This window comes from Pelodiscus sinensis, chromosome 1, assembly GCF_052426305.1.
Source record: "Pelodiscus sinensis isolate ZL-2025 chromosome 1, ASM5242630v1, whole genome shotgun sequence".
Lineage (NCBI taxonomy): Eukaryota > Metazoa > Chordata > Testudines > Trionychidae > Pelodiscus > Pelodiscus sinensis.
The window spans coordinates 66,603,324-66,625,455 of NC_143052.1; the positions used below are offsets into that span (position 1 = coordinate 66,603,324).

At 45.3% G+C, this 22,132-nt stretch overlaps 1 protein-coding gene across 3 annotated transcripts in view; it reads right to left on the reverse strand.

Annotated features, from left to right (window-relative positions):
• Positions 1–22,132, reverse strand: part of PTPRR (protein tyrosine phosphatase receptor type R) — a 222,929-nt gene that overhangs the window by 26,461 nt on the left and 174,336 nt on the right. For all 3 annotated transcript variants that reach the window (XM_075931784.2, XM_075931780.2, XM_006121562.5), the window contains 2 exons: positions 15,253–15,439; positions 11,039–11,123 (listed from right to left, as the gene is read on the reverse strand). In XM_075931784.2, the coding sequence (XP_075787899.1) occupies positions 11,039–11,123; positions 15,253–15,439 (272 nt within the window). The remainder of the gene's footprint in view (positions 1–11,038; positions 11,124–15,252; positions 15,440–22,132) is intronic.

Here is a 22,132-nt window from a genome sequence, read left to right on the forward strand (position 1 = left end):
AGACTCAGGATCTGGTGTCAGGACAGGAAACATATATTATGGAGTGGTTGTGTTGAAGCATGAGATACAGAAGATGCTATGAAAGTGCTGAGTATTATAATTATGAATGCCTGCAGGTGTAAGTGGCATTTAAACAAAGGACCCCATTTTGTATTCTTTAGGGAGTAAAATTACCATTGCCTTCTTTCATGTTCTCCAGTAACACATGGACAGCTCCTACTTTCTCTGTCTTTAAGAAATCACTAATATCCTATTTCTGTCATGATTCATGCACGTTTCACAGGTCATATCACAATCTGTATATATCCTGGCTTGTATGTTCTTTTTTTCCTCTCATCATTCTTTGTATGCCTTTAGATTGCAAGTCCTCTGGGGGAATGGGGAGAGTCAGAATAGTTAAAATATAGATATAATATTTCACATGATTATTAATAATGAAACATTCATCATTCTTGCCCCTAATTCTGACTCCCTTACTCAACGGATGTTCTGAAATGTGCAAAAGGCTGGTTTCGTGGTACTGCTCTACTGGAGTCAGAGAAAAGAAATTCACTTCGCATATTTGCTTAATCCTGCAGACTCAGAAGTCTCACAAAAATTTGGATAAACCATGATTAGCAGATATTATTTGGCTAATATTATAAGGTGGAATTTGAAAATATTGTATGAGTCACGGATCTTTATTCATGCAGCAAATTTCATAATTCACTCAAATTCCAGCTGTATAAAGCACTTGTAAACCATGTACAATCCTTTATCAAATTTGAATCACCTTCCAAACTGTCTTCATCTTACTCACTGGAAAAATATCTCATTAATTCAGAGTATGTAAATATATGCATATGTTAAAGCCTATTTTAGTGCAAGAAAGATTCAATTATATTCCACATGTAAAGGTGATCATTCCTACATGTTCAAAAGCAATACTAACCACACATGCATTATGAACTAGAGTTGCCAATTTTGGATAGATATATTCCTGGACATTCTATCACATGACATAATCTTTAATTCCTGGGGTCTCCAAGACAATCCTGGAGGTTTGGCAACCCACAGTTGTACACTGCTGAAATATCAGGGGATGGTTGACTGTACCCAGATTAATGTATTGATTCAGATGAACATAAAGAAAACCTACTTAATATATCTGTGCTGACACCTTCCACTTTTTTCCTGTGACTTTCCATGTTCCAATTTTTTCCTTCCACTTGCAAAATAAAGAATCTTTTAGAACCTGTTCACAAGGAGCAGGATTGGAGAAACAATGGTAAAACACAATCAGTATCAGAACTGTGGGAAAATCTCAAGGGAGACTGAGGAATTTCAGCTTCAAAAGAATTGTTTCAAGGCATCCAGAGAGGACTCATGCCTGCCAGTAGTGGAGCAGAGGGGCAGAGTCAGGGAAGTCAGCTTTTAGCATTGTTATTAAGCATGCTCAATTCATGTGAGGATGCTTAGTATAAGACAAGTAGCAAATCAGGAAGTCACAGAACCCCAGATTACCCCCTACGTCCACCCATGCATCACCTCGGAGGGCATCTGTTTATAAACTAGCACAAGGAAGCATTTTGATCACTCAGTTTAAATTTAAGTGTAAAAAATATTGTCTTTAAATTTGGGGATACTTTACCACATAATTGTAAAAGGCCTAGCACTTTCTAGCAATCTTACAGTGAAATTCTAGTGTTAGTGTAGGAGCACTAAGAATTGTATGCTGCAATTAAAAAATCTGCTCTTAAAAAAGTGTTTTGAAACAGCTACCATTACATTTTTATTAATTCCATTAGGTATTCATTATACTTCTTATTAAAGAATAGGACAAAATAGTGTTTCTTCATGGCAGCCTGTCCTACTGCAGTCTGTCATTTAACAGCTTGACAAAATTATTTATTAGAAAAAGAGAACTTTTCAGCAGCACAAAGGGTGGAGTACCAGAACATGGACATTTTCAGGCGAAAAATTAATCATTTCAAACATCACTTGTCACTACAGGTGCCCTAGTTCAAGAGACGCACCCAGTGCTTGGAATGGAAAAGCTGACACAAGAGTACTAAGCAGAAGGTTGAGATCATCTGAGCAGGAAACTGGGAAGGCTGTTCTTTTAAAACCATTCAATTTCCAAACCCTTTGGGCCTGGGAGTGGAGCATTTGTGTATTTATCAGAGTGTGCTTGATCCCTAAAATACCTTCTGTAGAGAGCACAAAGCGTATCTTTGGAAGTAATAGATGACTGGTTTTTACACCCATTTTCTCTCGATTTCTGTAAAAGGCAATTACAAATATCTCTAGCGGTTGTGCAGAGCATGTCAACTAAAAGTGCATCCAGAAGTTAATATCTTTCTCAATTACAATGAAAATACAAAGGCATTCCAATTGTTAAGAGTTATTGACTACTCCGTACACTGTAGCTATCTAATTCAAATACAACTAAGCTATATCAGTGGTCCCCAACCATCTCAGGCTGCCGGGCGCCAGGGGGCATGGCCGTTCGCCTGCCGGGTGCCAGAGGGCGGGGCTTCTCACAAGCCCTGTGCGCCCGGAGCCGCCTCCCCCCAAGCGCGGGGCCGGCCCCCCTCCTCCAAGCGCCGCGCGCCCGGGCCCCCCCCCCCCCCAAGCACTGCACGGACAGAGCACGGGTGGCTAATTTGCACCCAAGGCTGGCCCCCCCCTCCAAGCGCCATGCACCCGGGGCTGGCCCCCCCTCCAAGTGCCCAGGGCTGGCCCCCCCCTCCAAGCGCCCAGGGCCGGCCCCCCGCCCCTCCAAGCGCCGCGTGCCTGGGGCCGCCCCCCCTCCAAGCGCCCTGGGCTGGCGCCCGCTCCCCCCCAAGCGCTGCACGCCCAGAGCACGGGCAGCTAATTCGCAGCGCTCCCGGGGCCAGCGCTCACTGTGCGCCATGCGCTCGTGGCTGGCTCTGGCACCATGCATGCGCCAAGTGCCCTGGGCCAGGCCAGCCCCGAGCACTTGGCGGGCGCACACAAAGGGTCCCGCGGGTGCCATGGCGCCCGCGGGCACCGTGTTGGGGACCACTGAGCTATATGATGTTGGCATTTAATGCACTGTATCCTCAGGAACAACGAGGAATCCTGTGGCACCTTAAAGACTAAGGGTACGTCTACACTACAGCGCTAGTTCGAACTAACTTAGTTCGAATTAGTTAATTCGAACTAAGCTAGTTCGAACTAACGCATCTAGAACTAAAAACTAGTTCGAACTAGCGTTTTGCTAGTTCGAACTAGTAAGTCCACATTGAGTGGACTCTGAACAGGGCTTAATGATGGCCGGAAGCAGTGCCGGCAGGGCATAAAAGGAGGACTTAGAGCATGGAGATGCTGTCTCAGGCTAGCCGAGGGCTGCGCTTAAAGGGTCCCGACCCCCACCCCGGACACACAGTTCTAAGGGGTGCCCCGCTTGCAAAGAAGTTCTGGCTTGGAGTGCCCTGAGTGCCCACACTGGGCACATCACACCACTCGGCCATCAGCCCGGCTGCACTTGCCGCAGGCTGCCATCTGGGGAGAGGGAGTAATTGGGGGGCTGCAGGAGAGCTTCCACCCCCAGAAGCCCGCAGAGCCAGCCCAGTCCTCCCCATCGGGGGCTCGTACCCCATTCCTCCCTCACCTCCTTCCACTTGCCCTTCCCTAGCCCCCCTTCTTATTGATGTACAAAATAAAGATAACGTTTCTTCCAACATTGACTCTGTCTTTATTGAACAAAACTGGGGGAGACTGGGAAAAGGAGGTGGGAGAGGGGAAGAGAAAGGCTGGGAGAGGGGAGGGCAACTAACATGATCAGGGGTTGGGAACAGGTCCCAGATGAAGAGAGGCTACAGAGACTGGGACTGTTCATCTTAGAAAAGAGGAGACGGAGGGGGGACAGGATAGAGGTCTCTAAAAGCAGGGGTTGGGTGGAGAGGGTGCATTCAGAAAAGTTCTTCCTGAGTTCCCATAAAGAAGGACTAGAGGACACCAAAGGAAAGGAATGGGTAGCAGGCTTGAAACTAGTAAGAGAAAGTTGTTGTTGTTGTTGACAAAGCAAATAGTTAACCTGTGGAACTCCTTGCTGCAGGAGGCTGTGAAGGCTAGAACTAGAACAGAGTTGAAAGGGAAGTGAGATAAAGTGATGGAGGTTGGGTCCATGGAGTCCTATTAGCCAGAGGGTAGGAGTGGTATCCCTGCCCAAAGTTTGTGGAAGGCTGGAGAGGGATGGCACGAGACAAATGGCTTGGTCATTGTCTTCGGTCCATCCCCTCCAGGGTCCCTAGGGTTGGCCGCTGTTGGCAGACAGGCTACTGGGCTAGATGGACCTTTGGTCTGACCCAGTACGGCCATTGTAAGCTCAGGGCTCAGTGTCGGGGGTCTCAGTGGACCCCCTTGATTTTCATGCACACCTGGTCCTGGGTGGCCAGGCTGGCAGCTCTCCTGCCCTAGACGGCCACTTTCCTGTGCCTAGTGCGGAGATCGTGGACGAGGTCCACGATGTCCGCACTAGCCCAGGAAGGTGCCCGCCTCTTGCGGTCCAGGGCAAGCTCCTGGGAGCCGCCAGCCTGGTCCCGGCAAGAGGGGGTGGGCTGGGGGGCATCGGGTGGGTGGCTCTGTGCCGTGCCAGGTGCAGGGTCTGCTAGCTGGGTGCTGGCAGGCTTGCACCTGGCACGGGCACCGTAGCCAGCCCGTGCCCCTTTAAGGGGTCCGGGGCCGGGAGGGGGGCATAGAGTTTCCCTGGTGTTGGCCAGAGTGGCCACCAGGGAAACCTGGGGAGGGCTAGCCTCCCACTAGTTCGAACTAAAGGGCTACACAGCCCTTAGTTCGAACTAGCTAGTTCGAACTAGGCGTTAGTCCTCGTAAAATGAGGTTTACCTAGTTCGAACTAAGCGCTCCGCTAGTTCGATTCAAATTCGAACTAGCGGAGCGCTAGTGTAGCGCATAGGAAAGTTAGTTCGAACTAACGTCCGTTAGTTCGAACTAACTTTCTAGTGTAGACATACCCTCACAGATTGATTTGGGCATGAATTTTCATGGGTAAAAACCACTTTGCCAGATGCATCTATGTATGGAGTCATGGAGACTTCCATGTATCTGATAAAGTGGTTTTTACCCATAAAAGCTCATGTCCAAAGCAGTCTACTAGTTTTTAGGGTGCCATGAGACTCCTTATTGTTTTTTCAAATACAGACTAACACGGCTACCTGTCTGAGGGCATGTTTACACTAGGAAATTATTTCAAAATAAGTAAAATGAAAATAATAACTCTGGATTTAATAAAATCGAAATAGTGTGCCCCCACTATGGGGAAGCATCGAAATTAGTCAGAATTACTTTGAATAGCGCATCCACACTGAGTGGCGTTTGCCTCAGACTTAGAACCCTGGAAGCACTCTGGGGAGGGCACCAAGAGATCGGACACTTCCTGTGGCTGCTTGGTCAGGCAAGCTGCAATGCGTGCTTTCAGGGGCTCTTCTCTATGGCTGCATCTCACAGGCCACTCCTCCACTGCCTCCCCCCTCGTGGGACACAAAAGGGATGCAGTGTGCTCTGGTTGCCCTTGCAGACACCACGGCACCCACAACATGGAACTGGAGCAGCTGCAGAGCAGTGCCAGGCTCACAGGTCTTGTACTGAGCCTCATGGTGCTGTTTGTCCAAACTGCCTGCATCCTGCTCCAGCAGGATGAAGACCAGCTCGGACAGCAGGCCCTCATCACCCAAGTCCTGGAACTCCTGATGCTGGGCAAGCCCCACAATCCTCTGGACACCACAGAATGCTGCTTCTGGTGGTGGGAGACCAGGTCGGACTGGTGGGACCGCATCGTCCTGCAGCTGTGGGATGACCAGCAGTGGCTCCAGAACTTCCGCATGTGGAAGGCCACCTTCCTGGAGCTCAGTGAGTGGCTCACCCCTGCCCTCAGGTGACAGGTGACTGAGAGCTGCCATCCCTGTGCGGAAGCATGTCACCATTACCCTGGGGAAAATTACCACACCGGACAGTTACCGCTCCAATGGGAACCAGTTCAGCATGGGGAAATCCACTGTCAGGGCTGTGCTCATACAAGTTACAAAGGCCATCAACCATGTGTTGCTATGGAGGGTCATCATTCTGGGCAACATGGACACCATCGTGGATGGCTTCACCATCCTGGCCCCCAATCACCATGCCTTCGACTGCATAAACAGAAAGGAGTTCTCCACCATGGTGCTGCAGGCCTTCATGGATCACAAGGGATGCTTCACTGACGTCAATGTCAGCTGGTCAGGGAAGGCGCATGTTGCCCGCATCTTTCAGAACTCCTGTCTGTTCTGAAGGATGCACACTGGCACTTTTCCCCCCCCCGACTGCACCATCAGAGTAGGGGAGGTGGACATGCCCATAGTCATCCTGGGTGACAAAATCTACCTCTTGCTCCCCTGGATCATGAAGTCCTACATGGGCAGCCTGGACCCCACCAAGGAGCACTTCAATTCCAGGCTGAGCAAGTGCCGCATGGCACTGGAGTCTGCATTGGCCATTTAAAGGGGAAGTTCAGGAGTCTCCTCACCTTCCTGGACCCCAGCAAGCACAACATCCACTTTGCAGTGGCAGCCTGCTGTGTGCTCCACAACCTTTGTGAGAACAAGGTGGAGACTTTTCTGCCAGGGTTGGGGGCTGATGCTGAATGTCTGGCCAGGGTCTACAAGCAGCCAGACACTAGTGCCAGCAGGAGAGCACATCAAGGGACTGTGCTTATCAGGGAGGCCTTCAGGGAGAGTTTCACTCAAGACAAATTATGAAAATCTCCCCTGAACTCCTCCACAAGATGCCCCTGTGTGCCTTTCCTCCCCCATCCCTCCCTTCCCCTGCCATCACTTCCTATCTTCCCCCTCCCCTGAGGAGCAAATAAAAAAGCCTTCTTTGTTGATACAACAAGACTGTTTATGGGGGCGGGAGCTATACAACATGGGAGGGATTGGGGAAAGAACCTGGAATGAGGGAGGGGCAGGAAGAGGGAGGGGGCTCAGAGATGGGGATAGGACTATCACCTGCCTCTGGTTGTTCAGGAGGCTTTGGTTGTCCTTGAGGTCCCACTGCCATGTCCCACTGCAGGAAGATGGCTGTTGGCATGTTCCATGCATGAGGCCATGTGCTCCATCACCAAGGCGAGGGAGGAGCACATGGCCTCATACTGGTGTGCCAGTTGGTCCCAGGTGGCCTTCTGCTGCTCCCAGTCAGTGGCCCGCTCCTGGCACTGGTTCTTGAGGCCCTGGATGAGGGACTGAAGACTCCTGCAAGATGGTTCTTCTGGGTTCTCTTCCTTCTGCGGATCCCACAGAATTGTGAAGATAGCGTGGGAGGTGGGGAACATGCCAAGCTTGCAGCTGGCTCAGCTGTGAAGAAAAGTGGCAAGGGCAGTCATCCCAGGGATACTGTGTATGAAGCCTAGCCCTAATCCCTGAGCTAACACTGAAGGTCTAAGTTCAGATGATGGTGATGTGCTTTGATCAAGGCCATATGTTGTCAAGATAACAAGCACTTTCCAGCAGGGGCACAGATGTCCCAGGGGAGCATTGCAACACCCACAGCCCAGGGACAAGTAGACATGAGAAGGTGTCAGACACGCCAGGAGCCTTCGAGCAGGAGGGAGAATGGGGTGGTTCGGCTTCCTTCTGTGTCCCACACATGCCTGGTCTGGCACTGGTGGCATCCTGCAGATAGAGAACTTCTAGCCTTGCCCGCTGGAGGAGGGAAGGAGATGTTGGGGGAGGTATGCGTGAGTGGCAGATGCCACTTGCTGGAGAGAGTGCTAATTGGTTCCTCTCCTCTTCTTCCCCTGGCAGATTCCCATCCATGCTATCAGTCTCTTCCATATTGCCGTGCTTGACCAGGAGCAAATGCTGCCCGAGTGTGGACATTAGCCTCTGCCATGTGCGGCACTGCTGTGTGGTTCCATGACCCCAATCTCCTTAGTTGTGGCTTGTCACAAGAAGGTGTCCCACCATGGAGGCTGGAGTAAGGCAGGCCTGTCCAGGAACCTTGTGAGAAGGACCTAGGGGTTCCTGTGTAAGAGCGTCATGGGGCTGAGTGCTCCGGACTGGCAGTGCATGTGTACCCACTTGCACAGGAAGTTGTGCAACCTCCAAGCTGAGTAGGCCGAGTGAGGAGCATGTAGCCCCTCACAACCCGTCGCCTGTCACCATGTGTAGATAGGGAAAGTTTTAGAACTCACCTGAAGTGGCTTCCCCAGGATTATCTGAAGCCTGGGAGACATGCTGGGGCAGAGGGAGGAAGGAGAGTGACTGGTTCCAGGGTGAGGAACAGCTCCTGGCTGGTGGGCATGGTTGCCTGGCTGGCCCTCCTCCTTCTCTGCCTCCTTGTCCGCAGCCGCACCCTTCTGGAGTCTGACGCCAGGCATGTCCTGGAGAGAGTCCATGACGACAGGGGAGTGTGTGTCTGGCCTCCCTTGCAGGATCACATCTAATTGCTTGGAGTAGAGGCACATGTTTGGTGCCACCCAGAGCATCTGCTCTGCTCCCTGGCATTGTGATAGGCCTGTCAGAGCTCCTCTGGCTGTGGCTCTTGTCAGACAAGCTGGTGGCAATCTGGCTGCACACGTCCACATTCATTTTCCTTGGGCAGAGATCCTGGAGGTTGATCTCCTCCACCTCAGAGCTCAATGAGGTCCAAGATCTCCGCACCAGTCCAGGCCACAGCTCTCCTGTGTCCCTGGATAGTGGCAGCCAAGGGAGCAATAGGAGTGCTGGCAGCCATCAGAGGCTCTGAGGGAGCATTGGGGTCTGTCATGGCTACTGGGATGATGCTGTGTGACTGGGGCTTGGAAAGGTGGCCACATGCTCCGCAGGAGAAGAGGAGCAGTGGAGATGGCAGGTGTGGCCAGAGTGGTCAGAAGTGCAGCTGTGAGAAGCCTCTGCAGGCCAATTATTTTGAATTAGCAGCACAGGATTGTCTATACTAACGCTATTTTGAAATAACAATTTCAAAATAAGCATTATTCTCCAAGGAAATCAGGATTACAAATTACGAAATAACCAGCTTGTTATTTTGAAATAACCGGCTTGGTAGTGTGGACACTCTGCTTATTATTTTGAAAAAAGGGTTATTTCAAAATAACTCCCTAGTGTAGACCAGGGCTAAGATGTGTATCTGCAAAGTACATTCTGTGGGCTATATACACAATGGCAGCAATGGGAGATTTAACACTCATAATTATATGAAGAGAGTACCCATTATTTGGCATAGTAACAGACTGGAAGTATTGGATGAAATTCTGGCCCAAATGAAGTCAATGTGAATTTACTGTATATCTTGTTTATATTGGGCTGCATTCAGGTGATAGTCTTCTGGCATTTTTTACACCAACTTGGACTCATTTACCAATGTGTAACTTACATCCTTGTACATGTCACCTCTGGATGTAGCCCACTGACCATAATGGATGAAATGCTGGTCCTCTTGAGTTTAGAGATACTTTTGCCATTGACTTTAGGGGCCCCTGAATTTCACCCAATGTGGTATTTTCCCAATAATATATTAGCTCTCTGGCAAAATAACAGTCTCGGTGGCCTACATCTTTCATTAATTTCCCTGAAAATCCCTCCTACGGTGTGATCTAACTACAAATCAGCTAGGTGCACAGAGAACATTCTTCTTACAATTTAAAATGTGTGAAATGCATAGACAATACTGTGCTCAGTGTTACTTCACTGAGCAAAGTGCATGACTGCATAAGACTGCAAGGACATTATTGCTAGAGCTGGCTGGAAAATAGAATTTCTGTTTCATGGGAAATGTCAACATTTTGAATGTTGTTTTCATTTTAAATCATAACAAAAAGCTGAAATTTAGAAATATCCCATGGAACAGAGATACTGACAGATTCTGATTCAGAACCATAGAAATCATTCATTTCATTGTCAAACTGTGATATATAACTGAAAAGTATGATAAACTTAGTGTAGTATAATAAAAAAGTCAAAATAAGATGAAATAAAATAAAAATAAAACATTCTAACATCTCTTAAATGAAACAAAGAAGTCAAAGCAAATAATTTTTACTTTATACCAGAAAAAATATCAGTGAAATCAATATGTTCTCACAAAATTATTCTATGGTGATGGAACTGTATTTTTGATGGAAAACTGTTCCACCAGAAAATGTTGACTAGCTCAATTTATAAAGATGCAATTCTTACTATTATGGGATATACATCACTAAAACCAATGAAAACACAGAAGCAGTAGAAGAAACTAACAATCATGTTAACAGCCACTCTGAGATAGCAGCAGTTATCTGGCTAAAAGAGATGAATTCCAATAGTGGCACAAACCAGTAGGAGAAGAAAATGAGCCCGAGAAAGAGAACTATTATAAATGAATGTCTACTAGAGAAGATCTGAGGGGACATTGGTTCTTTTAGTTTGAATCACTCAGTGTTAGTCAGGAATAGATTTGCAATAAGCTTCTCATTCAGGATCCAGTCTTGTAGAACTTGATTAGACAGAACTCATTGGGCAATCTAGAATCACAGTTTAATGATAGAAGGAACCATTAGATCATCTAATCAGACCTTTTATATGTCACAGGGCATCGACGCCACCTTACATTTGAACGGAGACCCGAGCAGTGCTTTTTTTGTGATGATACTGCCCAGTACGAAGTATCAGCATCCCCAGACGCAGAACCGGCACCTCCAGTCAGAGCTCAACAACTTTTCCCCTGAAGTACCGGCACCTTTTTTTTTTTTTTTAAACAAAAAAAGCACTGGACCCAAGTATTACAGCCCACAGGAGACTAAACTAATAAGTGCTACAGGCAGAGAATTAGGAGGTCCCAAGGTACAACAGTGCCCAAGGTCCCCTCCAGGCCAGTTCTGCTTGTGTAAGGCTTGCAGGATTGGTCCACCACTGTTGCTGTTTATAAAATACCGATAAGTTATTTAAATATGTACAAAATGGCTATCAAAACTCACCAGGTTTCCTACAAATCTACAAGCAGAGTTGCATTAATAGAATGGGACTGAGTTTCACGCTAAAAAGCATTGTTTAAACACACTTACTTGGCAAAATTGTTTTATAACGGTTTTTAGTTCCGTGACTTGGGATAGCAATTTCTTTGGGATCCACAAAATTCATCGGTATTTCCTATAGAAATAAATTAGATCAGATTAGTGTTTTTAAAGAAGTCATGCAGGAAATTCTCACTAGAAGACCATCTGCTGCTTCACAAATATATATATTGACATCAAAGTATTAACAAAAAACCTGGTTCCCACCTCCAGACTGTCAACACCCTTCCTTTAATAAACACAAAAGCTGCACATTGAAGGGTTGATTTCCAAGGAACAGTTCTGACGAATTATTAAAAGCAAAGGTTTTTATGAGGTTATAAAATAGCTTAAAGTAAATAACAGTAGAAGGGGGTTGAAAGTTTGCTAGTATGGAAAAGGGTAAGGATTTACACACCATAGTTAAAAAACTGCCTTGTGTGAGAACATTCTCAAAATTCGTACATATTAATGTGTAACAATCACATATAACTTTCAATGTGTAGCTCGCAAATCCCATAACAAGAGTGTGTAAGCACCCAGAGGTGCTGGAACAATTTGTACAAGGGGGATGCTGACAGCCATTGAAACACGCTGTAAATAATATATCATGGAAATCACTTCAAGCCAGGGGGTGTAGCAGAACCCCCAGCACCACTAGTTTTGGCACCAATGCAAGCACTGTATCCCCATTTTATAGCCCAGAAAGCTAAGGCACAGAATTAAGTGATTTACCCATTGACATGCAGTGAGTCAAGGGCACAGTAGGACTCAGCCCATAAATGCCCAGAACAGCCTCTCAGATTCTGACCTTGGTGCCATACACCACAGCCCTTCTAGCCAAAGCTTATATGAGTGCTGAGAAAGTGGCAGAATTTTCTGTTGTAGGCTGGGGAGTGGGAGGCATAGGAATAAAATCTCTGTCCCTAAACCCAAGTGCCCTGCTCCCCCACAGAGCATTGCTTAACTGAGGCTCTCCAAGTGCTTCACACACCTGAGGGAATTCACTCTCCCTCCCTGCTGGGCCAACAGAAGCAGGAAAATGAGATGCAATACAGTCAGTTCCTGCTGCCGTGATTCCCACCGGCTCCCTACTCTGTTCCTGATCTCCCCATCAACCAACCTCGTAACCTTCCTGTTGACTTTTCCTCCACGCTCTGACTGCCACTGAATCCTTTCTGATCTCTATCCCTGCCTCTTCCTGCCTCTGACACTAACTTTTGTACCCTATCTTAGTCCTCTGTCCTGGGCTCCTGCAGACTCTCCCTCTCTGATATTGCTGCCTCTCTCCTTGTTCTCTCTGAGCCCAGGCAAAATGCAACTGCTAAAATCACATCCCTCCCCTGCCACTCTGCTCATGGCACTCATTTTGGATCCCCGAGACACTCTCTCTGTGCTTCTGCATCAAGGGCAGACTTCTCTGCACCTGCAAAGCCCTACCCAGCTTCACTCCCATCTCCTTCTCCTTTTGCTCCCCCATGCTCAGCCCCAGCCTCCTCCTTACCAACCCTTGGAAACCTCCCTGTCACCTTTACGCTGCCTATTGCCAGATGCTGGGAATAGGCAATGGGATGGATCACTTGATAATTACTTGTACCGATTATTCCTTCTAAAGCACCTGGCATTGGTGACGATTGGAAGGTAGGACACTGGGCTAGATGGACCTTTGGTCTGACCCAATCCTGCCATTTTTACAGGGCTGGCCTTACCATGAGGCGAACTGAGGCGGCTGCCTCAGGTGCCAGACTGTGGGGGGAAGGGGGCACCATTAGGACCCAGAGTGTAGAAAATTGTGTCTGCTGCTGGTGCATATGTATTCTCTCTGCTCTAGATGCACAGAGATGGTGGAGTGCTGTGCTGGAGGAAGAAGGGTACAAGAGACATAACAGGCAGGCAAGAGAAAAGGTGGCATGGGGGCGTCATTTGAGCTCCCCGCCTCAGGTGCCAAAATGTTGTGGGCCGGCCCTGCATTTTTATGTTCCACGCCCCTACTCCTTCTGCATGGAACAGTCTCTGCCATTCCCTGTGTGTCACATGACCGCCTGCTCCTCTTTGACATCTCTCCCCAGAGTTCACAGCTCCTTACAGTGACCTTGTAAGATCTCCGCATACAGCCTGGTATACTCTGAGCCTGAATTATTCCATTGTGGTCTGGACTGGATTTTGAACTCTTTGGGGACAGGGATTGTTTCCTTTTATGCTAGCTGTAGTTTCCCTGATTCAGGAACAACTCTGCATAGTTGGTAAAAACATCGCTGGCACTTTGAAACTAAAAACACTTTGTTGTATTTGCAGGTTAAGTCATACAGTCCACGAGATAGAGAGCAGTGTGTTTAGATGCTGCCTGTGATATGTCTAGGCAGTAGAGGGCGCCAGATAGATTCCTCAGCCTACAGCCCCAAATAGGCTCTGGAGCAGTGGAAATCAAAATTTTCCAGTCTTCCACAAAACTAACAGGATTCTGCCCATTGAGACCAAGTTTGGAATTGGTCAGATGTAGTATTCAGAAGTCATTTCATTACAGACACAGATACAAAGAGCCTTGCTTTTCTGATCCAGTTAATTCTAATCACTTGCAGCCTATAAACACTTACTAATGATTGTTGTGTTTACTCAGTGGGATTACTACCTGGGGTAAGTGTTTGTACATAGGGCCAAGACCATAAACAGCTCTCTAAATTTACACAGTGCTTTATAAACATGGACACTGCACTTACAAAAGTCAGAAGAACATGACTATGAGTTCAGGTCAGAGATTATGTGGGGATAACATACCTGCTAACCAGTTCGCACAATGCAACAGGTTTCAAATGAGCATTCATTTGCATATAATTGCATTCACAAGCATGCTACTATTTTTCTTGCATTTGCTACCACAAAATAAATCAATGACAAATTCTTTAGCTGCTTTTTTATTGAATTCTCTCTGGCCCATTTCATTCATTCACATTCACTTTGTTCTTGCCCATATTCAAAGTCTGCACCCAACGTTCCTGCAAACCACCTGTGCTCATCCATATGTTTGGTCACCTGCACCTATCCTGACCTCATCCATATGCACCCATACTCTGCACTCACACCACCCGCTGCCACAAGCATACTTACCCATGCAATTTAGTCACTCTGCATTCATTCATTTCCTCCTCCAGCACAACAGCAGTAAAAGCACGTGCAGTAAAGGAATTCCTCCATATACTTAGGCAGGGAGCTCAAATCTGGGATTCGCCTAATACAGGGTTTACCTGATCTATTAAGTCTCTGCTCATATTTGAGGCTTTTCCACCATACTAAAACTATCTCCACTTGGCATTGGGTTGCCCTAGAGCAAAGAGTTGGGGAAGAAAAGTTGTTGAGCCGAGAGGTGGGGAGCCGAGAGGTGGGGGCCATTTTCAGGGGTGCGGGGGTGGTTTCACGAGCTGTGGGTTGGCCTTGGCCCTGTATGATGGGATGTACTTCCCACACTAGCCCTGCAATAGCTGAATTACATCAAGTGAGCCCAACTAGCCAATTAAGCTGCAAACAGGGGAGATTTAGGCTGTGTGATGTGAGCTAATTAGAATAAGCTCACCTGAGAGGGAGCAAGCAAGACTTCTATAAAGCCAGGAGGCTGGCAACAGTGTTAAGAGGAGCAGCAGGGAGAAAGCTTGCAGTCCCTTTCTCTGAGGGAAGGGAGAAGAAAGAGTCCAGTGGTGAGAACATTAAGAGTGGTGTAAATGAAAAAACTGATTGTCCACTTCAGGGCCCTGGACTGGTATCCAGAGTAGAAGGTGGACCTGTGATGCCCTATCAACCACCGTAGATACTAAAATTTATTCCATTTATACAATGTGACACAGTGTTTGTTTTACCAACGAGGGATTTTTTTTTTAAGCAGATGACTTGCCTCATAAACAGTGTCTCTTACAGATGAAATAAAAAGATTTGACTGATCTGATATAAATCATAATAAAAACAATTTGGGATCCACAATAACATCATCTGTTTTACTGACTATAAATGCAAAATTCAAAACAGAGAAAAGTGCAAGGAGCTACATGCCCTAGTATTTTTAATAAAAATGAAATTGTTCATACTCTTTTGTTATATCTCAAACATCTTCAAGAGAGCTGTATTCCCATTTGCCCTGATAGTATTCACGTTTTCTGACTTTATTAGACTAGCGCTATTCAAATTGCCTTGCAAGGTTTGTTTGTTTTTGCTTTTATTCTAATGAAGAACGTGCTCACCATGAACTCTGTTTGAAGCAAGTGAGAGCATGCGACTGTATCTCTCAGCTGCTGTCTTGTCAGTACCCGACTAGCTGACTGTAGATATTCCATTGCTACTTTTTCTCGTGGGGTAGGCACAGCGACAAAAGGTTCGACATTTCCCAAACTGCTCATGTCCAAAGTCAGGGAGACATTGGATCCCCGCCTACAGAGGAAAACAACAATACATTAGCTCCCTATCTAATAGCGTTATTATATAATTTATAACTATGTACTTGAACCTGAATTACTTACACACTTTAAACTTCCACTGCAGTCATTGGGAGTTTTAGGTATACATGGAATACAAAATTGGCTTTAATGAGAGTTTTGGGTGGGTTAAAAAGCAACAGCAGGGCAGATAATTTTGACCTGATCTTTCAATCACTCAGACATGTGAGGGATCCCACTAAATGGAACTGCTCACATTTTGTAAATCATATGCGTAAGTATTTACAGGATCAGGACCTCTGTGGTACATTTGATCTGACGGATACAAAAAGAACATTACATAACCATTTCTACATGGTGGGCACATCAAACTGCAAAAGCCAGATTCTTAATAGTAAATGAACCTTGTAGGCACTGAGGAAGAGAAATGGGTTTGAGAGGAAATAGAAACATTAGAATATTCCTTATGGTGGAGGGAAGGAAAGCCAGAAGCTAAATTCTAATGTCCACAGTTTTTGAAAAATAATATGCCCAGTCATGACTAAGCTGGGCACAAAACAAAATCCTGGGTTTGAAGACACGTGACATTTGGAGAACTTTCTGAATTTCAAAGTTCTGTGAAAATACAGTAAGAGAAAACAGAAAAACAAGTGACAGGTTGGAAAAATAGATAATTTTTAACCTATTTTGAAGAAACTAACTATTCAATGTTATATTACACATCTGCAGAGAAGAAGATTACTATGCAAGGAATTGAATATTGGAGCCTTATCTGCTGTGGATATCAACGTAAAATCCCTCTGACATTAACTTTTACTGTAATATGCTGACTTGAGTTAGCATGCTCGCTCAAATAGAAAGCTCTCTTAATCGAAATATCTAGAAAAATGTCTCAAATTTTTTGCTGTAAAGGTAGAAACTTTAGACTGGCTTCACACATCAAGGGTTAATTAGCTACATCTGAGCTCATGACCTCCAGATGAAATTCTCTGAATCCATTACCAATTCCTCTAAATACTTTTCCACCAAATACGGTAGTTAGGGGTTCTTTGAATGCTGTCATGTATCCTTTAGTGTTTTAATAAATCTGTACCACAATAAATAAGTTTGATGGCAAGTTCTGAAAGCATGTGTGTGTGTAAAACTGCCTACATCTAGAATATAAACTATTGTATATTGTCCATTAAATCCTCATGAATAGGAAATGCTAAAAGCAACCAGTTAGTGATCTCCTTAAGAGTGGATGCTCCACATATGAAAAAAAAAGTAATAGTTACCTAAATGATGTAAGAGTAACCTCATTTACAGCTCATGGAAATCAAATAGAGTAGACTTTAACAATCTCCTCAGATGTGAAAGATGTCTTTAATGTAAAGCACAGATGAAGCAGACAAAAAAACAGTGTAAATGTAGTAGATGCAAAAATAATAGGAACACAGTTCCAAATCAGAAGGGATACAAACCATAATAAATGAAGTCAATCAGAGGCAAAGAAATTATCAGCGGACTTAAGGAGGATTGTGCACAGATAAAAAGAATGCTTCACTTGAAGGACATCAAATCATGTTTTCTGCTTCAAAGGAAAGCTTTATTTCATGACAGATTTAATTTTGAAAAATATGAAGAAAGTAGTATCACACTTCAGGGTAACTGTCCCGGTATCTCCCCACTATTGTCCAGCAAGAGCACCCTCTCTAGGCTCCCAGTTGCCTAGCCATTATCTTTTTTTTGGTTGGAGATACTCAGATAGCAGAGCTATTTCCAGGCTAAACAGCTTTTTGCATGCATTGTGAATCTCCCAGCTAAGTCAGATGGCCTAAGCGGTCTTGCTTTTCTTTTTCTCCTCACACATGGTAAATAGTATAATGGGAAAGTTAAAAGTTACTACCAGCTCATTCTAAGCAGGAACAGTTATATTTAAGGAAAATGTATTATAGAGAACACATATTAAAACAAAGGAATCTAAGCACATACTAATAAGCTTGCCAGAAGTCACCCCAGCTATGTTTACACAGCAGCATTATTTTGGAAAAACTGACATTATTCCAAAATAACAAAATCCACTTCTACACTACAAGCAGATATTTCAGCAGAATGTCGAAATAATGTCGAGCTGGAGGACTTCTTACTCCAACTGCTGTAACTCTCATTGTATGAGGAGTAAGGGAAGTTGGAGGAAGAGTGCTCTACCTCAGGCTTCCTGCTGTGTAGACAGCACCAAAAGCTGAAATAAGCTATTTTGACTTCAGCTGCACAATTTGACATAGCTCAAGTTGCATAGCTTATTTAATCTTTAGCCCTGCTGTGTCGATGTGCCCCCGACACCAACAAAGGTTCTGGCTGCTGAACAGTCTTTTAAACCCACCCAGGAGTTTCCTGGGGTTACCAGTTCATCACTCCTTTTATTCAAAACAAGAATACTGACTAGATCAAGTCTCCCAAAACCTCCTCCGGGAGGGTCCATTTGCTGGATCCTAATAAAGGCTCTTAGCTTTAAATTGGGCTATTTAAGCAAAAGTCCTTGCTTTGTGTACAGGTCCTGGGAGAATCCAACTTGAACCAGTATATGCAAACCTCTGTACAGTTGGTGGTGTTAGTTCTTTGGGTATAGTACAACTGAGTGAATCTGCCTAAGCACACACCTTCGTTGTGGTCCAGAGTCATGCCTTCCAGTAGTGGGCAGGGGAGTTAGAGTGAGGGCAACAGTTATTGAGAGTTATTGAGCACGGCCAGTCTATGTGAGCATGCTCAATACAAGAGAAGCCGCATGTAACCTCCTTATGCTCCCCCACCCCCATGCATTGCCTCTGCCATGATCCCCTTCTATCATAGAATGACATATAATTTCTAACCCAGAATGATAAACTTCATGCAGTGAAGGCAGGGCTTTGTCTAGCCGGGTCTTAAAAACCTCTAGGGATGGAGATTCCACCACCTCCGTAGGGAACCCATTCCAGTGCTTCACCACCCTGCTAGTGAAATAGTTTTTCTAATATTCAACCTAGACCTCCCCCACTGTAACTTGAGAGTATAGCTCATCATTCTGTCACCTGTCACCACTGAGAACAGCTTCTCTCCATTCTCTTTGGAACCCGTCCCCCTCGGGTAGTTAAAGGCTGCTATCAAATCCCCCTCCCTCTTCTGTTGACTAAATAAGTCCAAATCCCTCAGCCTCTCCTCTTAGGTCATATGCTCCAGCCCCCTACTCATTTTTGTTACCCTCCTCTGGACTTTCTCTAATACGTCCACATTGTTTCTGTAACAGTGGGTCCAGAATTGAATGCAATACTCCAGATGTGGCTTCACCAGTGCTAAATAGAGAGGAATAATCACTTCCCCAGATCATCTGGCAATGCTCTGGGTAATGCTTAGGTTAACCCTAATTCCACATGGCAGCACTTTGGTTGGTAAAAGATGTTGCTGTCTCCCCCTCTCTTATTTCATTGCCAGGGGATCCTTTCAATAATGTGAATTATTTATTTAATTTATTTATTTAGGACACTGTTTATCCCCTGTCATTTTATATGAATAGAAATGACTTTGATTGCCTGGCTGTCATTTAAAAAATATGTATTTATCAAAGAAAGAAAATCTTTGCTGGAATCAATGATGCTCAAGATAAGACTTTCCGTACACAAATGTATCTGATGGGTGGCTTATAGCAATAATTTTGAACACAGGCCCCAGTCAGAGACGGTTGTAGAGGTAAATCAGAGCTCAGCTGATGGTAGCTATCTGGCTGCCTTTTGGGATGGGCTAGGCTGCTTTACTTGATAAGGCCCTCAGGAGTGGGAGAAAGATAAGAATCTATCTGGGAAATGACATTTCCAGAACTCTTGCTCAGAGGAAAATGATGGAGCTTGCTAGATTAGTAAAGCCACACGGATGGCATACAACATGTGCTTGTATCAGCCAAGACACCCATTGCCAAACCTTTGCAGAACCTAATGTTATTGGAAAGTAAGCAGCTGTGGACTAGAGAGTAGGAGAAGCTCATCACAGATAGGAGTGGCTAGCAATTCCTGAATGGAGGCAGTTACAGGTAGATGTGGTAATTTCTTGCCGCTTGCCCCATGTTCCTTCGATAAACTAGAGACCCCATCAACAGAGCATTATAGCTCAGATATAGAGCAACTGACCTGCAGCAAAGAAGTACGATTTCCGAGGCAGTGGCCTATCCTACTCCTCAGAGCAGACACTGGGATTAGGACACAGGTGAATATGGATACATTACTACCTGCAGCCACAGCAACATTTGATTTTATTAAAACTATATTACTGAACACACCATTAACAATCTAAAGGGATGTTCCACACAACCCTGGCAGTACAGATTAGTGGTTCTCAACCATGAAGTACACTGAGCCCTTGAAGGGGGTATGTCAAATAATCTAGATCAGCACTTCCCAACCTGGGGGTCGCCCCAGAGCCTGCTTTAGGGAGTGGCAAGAAGGGCAGCTGCTCAGGATCCCTCATAAAGCTAACTTACATGCATCGGTCCTCGGTGTTGGGGCTTGAGCCTGAGCTCTGGGAGATGGCTTCAGACTCCTGAAAGGAATAGTCTGGAAAGGTGGAACCATTGACATTTGACACTTACTTCCCTCCTGTGACTATTCCCAAAACTGCCAGGCTGCGTCTAGACTGGCATGATTTTCCACAAATGCTTTTAACGGAAAAGTTTTCTGTTAAAAGCATTTGCAGAAAAAAGCGTCTAGATTTGCACGGACGCTTTTCCACAAAAGCACTTTTGCGCAAAAGCATCCGTGGCCAATCTAGACGCGCTTTTCTGCAAAAAAAGCCCCGATCGCCATTTTCACGATCGGGGCTTTTTTGCACAAAACAAATCTGAGCTGTCTTCACTGGCCCTTTTGCGCAAAAGGACTTTTGCCCGAACGGGAGCAACATAGTATTTCCACAAGAAGCACTGATTTCTTACATGAGTTCGTCAGTGTTCTTGCGGAAATTCAAGCGGCCATTGTAGACAGCTGCTTTTGCGGAAAAACTTGCCAGTCTGGACACAGCCTGCCACAGTCTGGGCCGTCAGTAAATGAGATCACATGCATTCAGCCATGGGCACAGGATTACAATTTGCAGTGCTGCAATATCTCGTGAGGGGCACTGCTAACTAGGAAATAGAGCAGCCTCAATCAGATGCAGTGCTGGCAGCGTTCACTGCCCACAAGCCCCCTGAGGTGGGTTTACTGTGAGACTGTGAAATATCTTTTATTAATTTTGTACCTGGGACACTTTTTTGCTAGGGTCTGTGAATGAGCATTTTAATGTTACTCCTCCCACTCAGAGGCACTGTGCCTGCTGTGTAAAAAATGAGATAGAAGGAAGGGTGAGAGAAGGGACATGGAATCCAGCATCCCTTTTTACTTGCAAGTAGAGAGTATGGCGAAGGCTTAATTAGCCATTCTGTGAATGTGCAGTAACGTTGATTCCACTCAGTCAAGCTATTCTATTTATTTAGACTAATCTAGAACGTAATAGCAGTAATCCAGTGCAATGGGTGCTAACGACAATCTTAAAAAGATACACTAAACTAAACAGATCTGTCAGTAACCCCAATCAATTCAAATACACAGCAACATCAGAAAAGACGAACAATAGCTGACCCCACTCGCACTCCTGCGTTCCATAACCAGACGTACCCAACACCCATTTCCTCACCAGCTAGGGAGAAAAGGTTGGCCTTGCAGCGTACCCTGCAGGTCGACAAACCCAAGCTGCTATTGTCCTGTGGAAGAAATGAGTTCAGAACACTTTAGCAGGCTCTTCCCTGCTTATAGCACAGGGGCTTCAGCAAGGAACCTATCCTGACCTCAACAATGATGGGATAACATGGGGGAGAGAGCACGTCTACAAAGCAGGGCTAAAGCCGAAATAAGCTACGCAACTTGAGCTACATCAATTCCTAATTTGTCTAATTTGGCTTTTGCTGCTGTCTAACACTCTTCCTTCAACTTCCTTTCCTCCTTGTACAGTGAGGGTTACAGGAGTTGGAGTCAGAAGTTCTCTAGCTCACCATTATTTTGACATGTCAAAATAACTGATTGTAGTGTACACGCGGACTATGTTATTTTGGAATAACATCAGTTATTCTGAAATAACGCTGCTATGTAGCTATAGCCTATTAGACAGATGGATTCCAGCTATTTCATGGTTATAGGCCAAAAAATAACCTCTTAAATCAATCTGGAAATCAAAAGCACAAAAAGAAGGTGGCAATGAGCCTGCTTGCCTGTACTGTTCTTGGCTGAGAAAAAAATGTACCAAATTGGGCCCAATTATAGCCTTCTGAAAGACCCTACTGATTTTTGTGGGTAAAAAATATTCATATTGTTTTGTAACAAGGTGTAGCTAAAATGTGAATATTTTCTTTGGCTTTTACATTGTTATATCTGGCAGCCTTGGCAAAAGAGCTACTTCCTTTTTAACAAAAAGAAATATGCCTGATCTAATTATAACTTTGAATTTATAGCTTTTTCCATTTCAGGGGCTCTTTCAAGAAAATTGGTGTTGAGAACTAAATTACTTACTATGAAGTGAGAATTATATTTTTAAGTCCTAACTTAACTCACTTTTAATATATAGTTGATAGTGTGCGTGTGTGTGTTTGTGAGTTAGTTTGTTCAAGAACGTCTCCCAAACGGTAAGAGCTAGGACCACCAAATTTGCTATACAG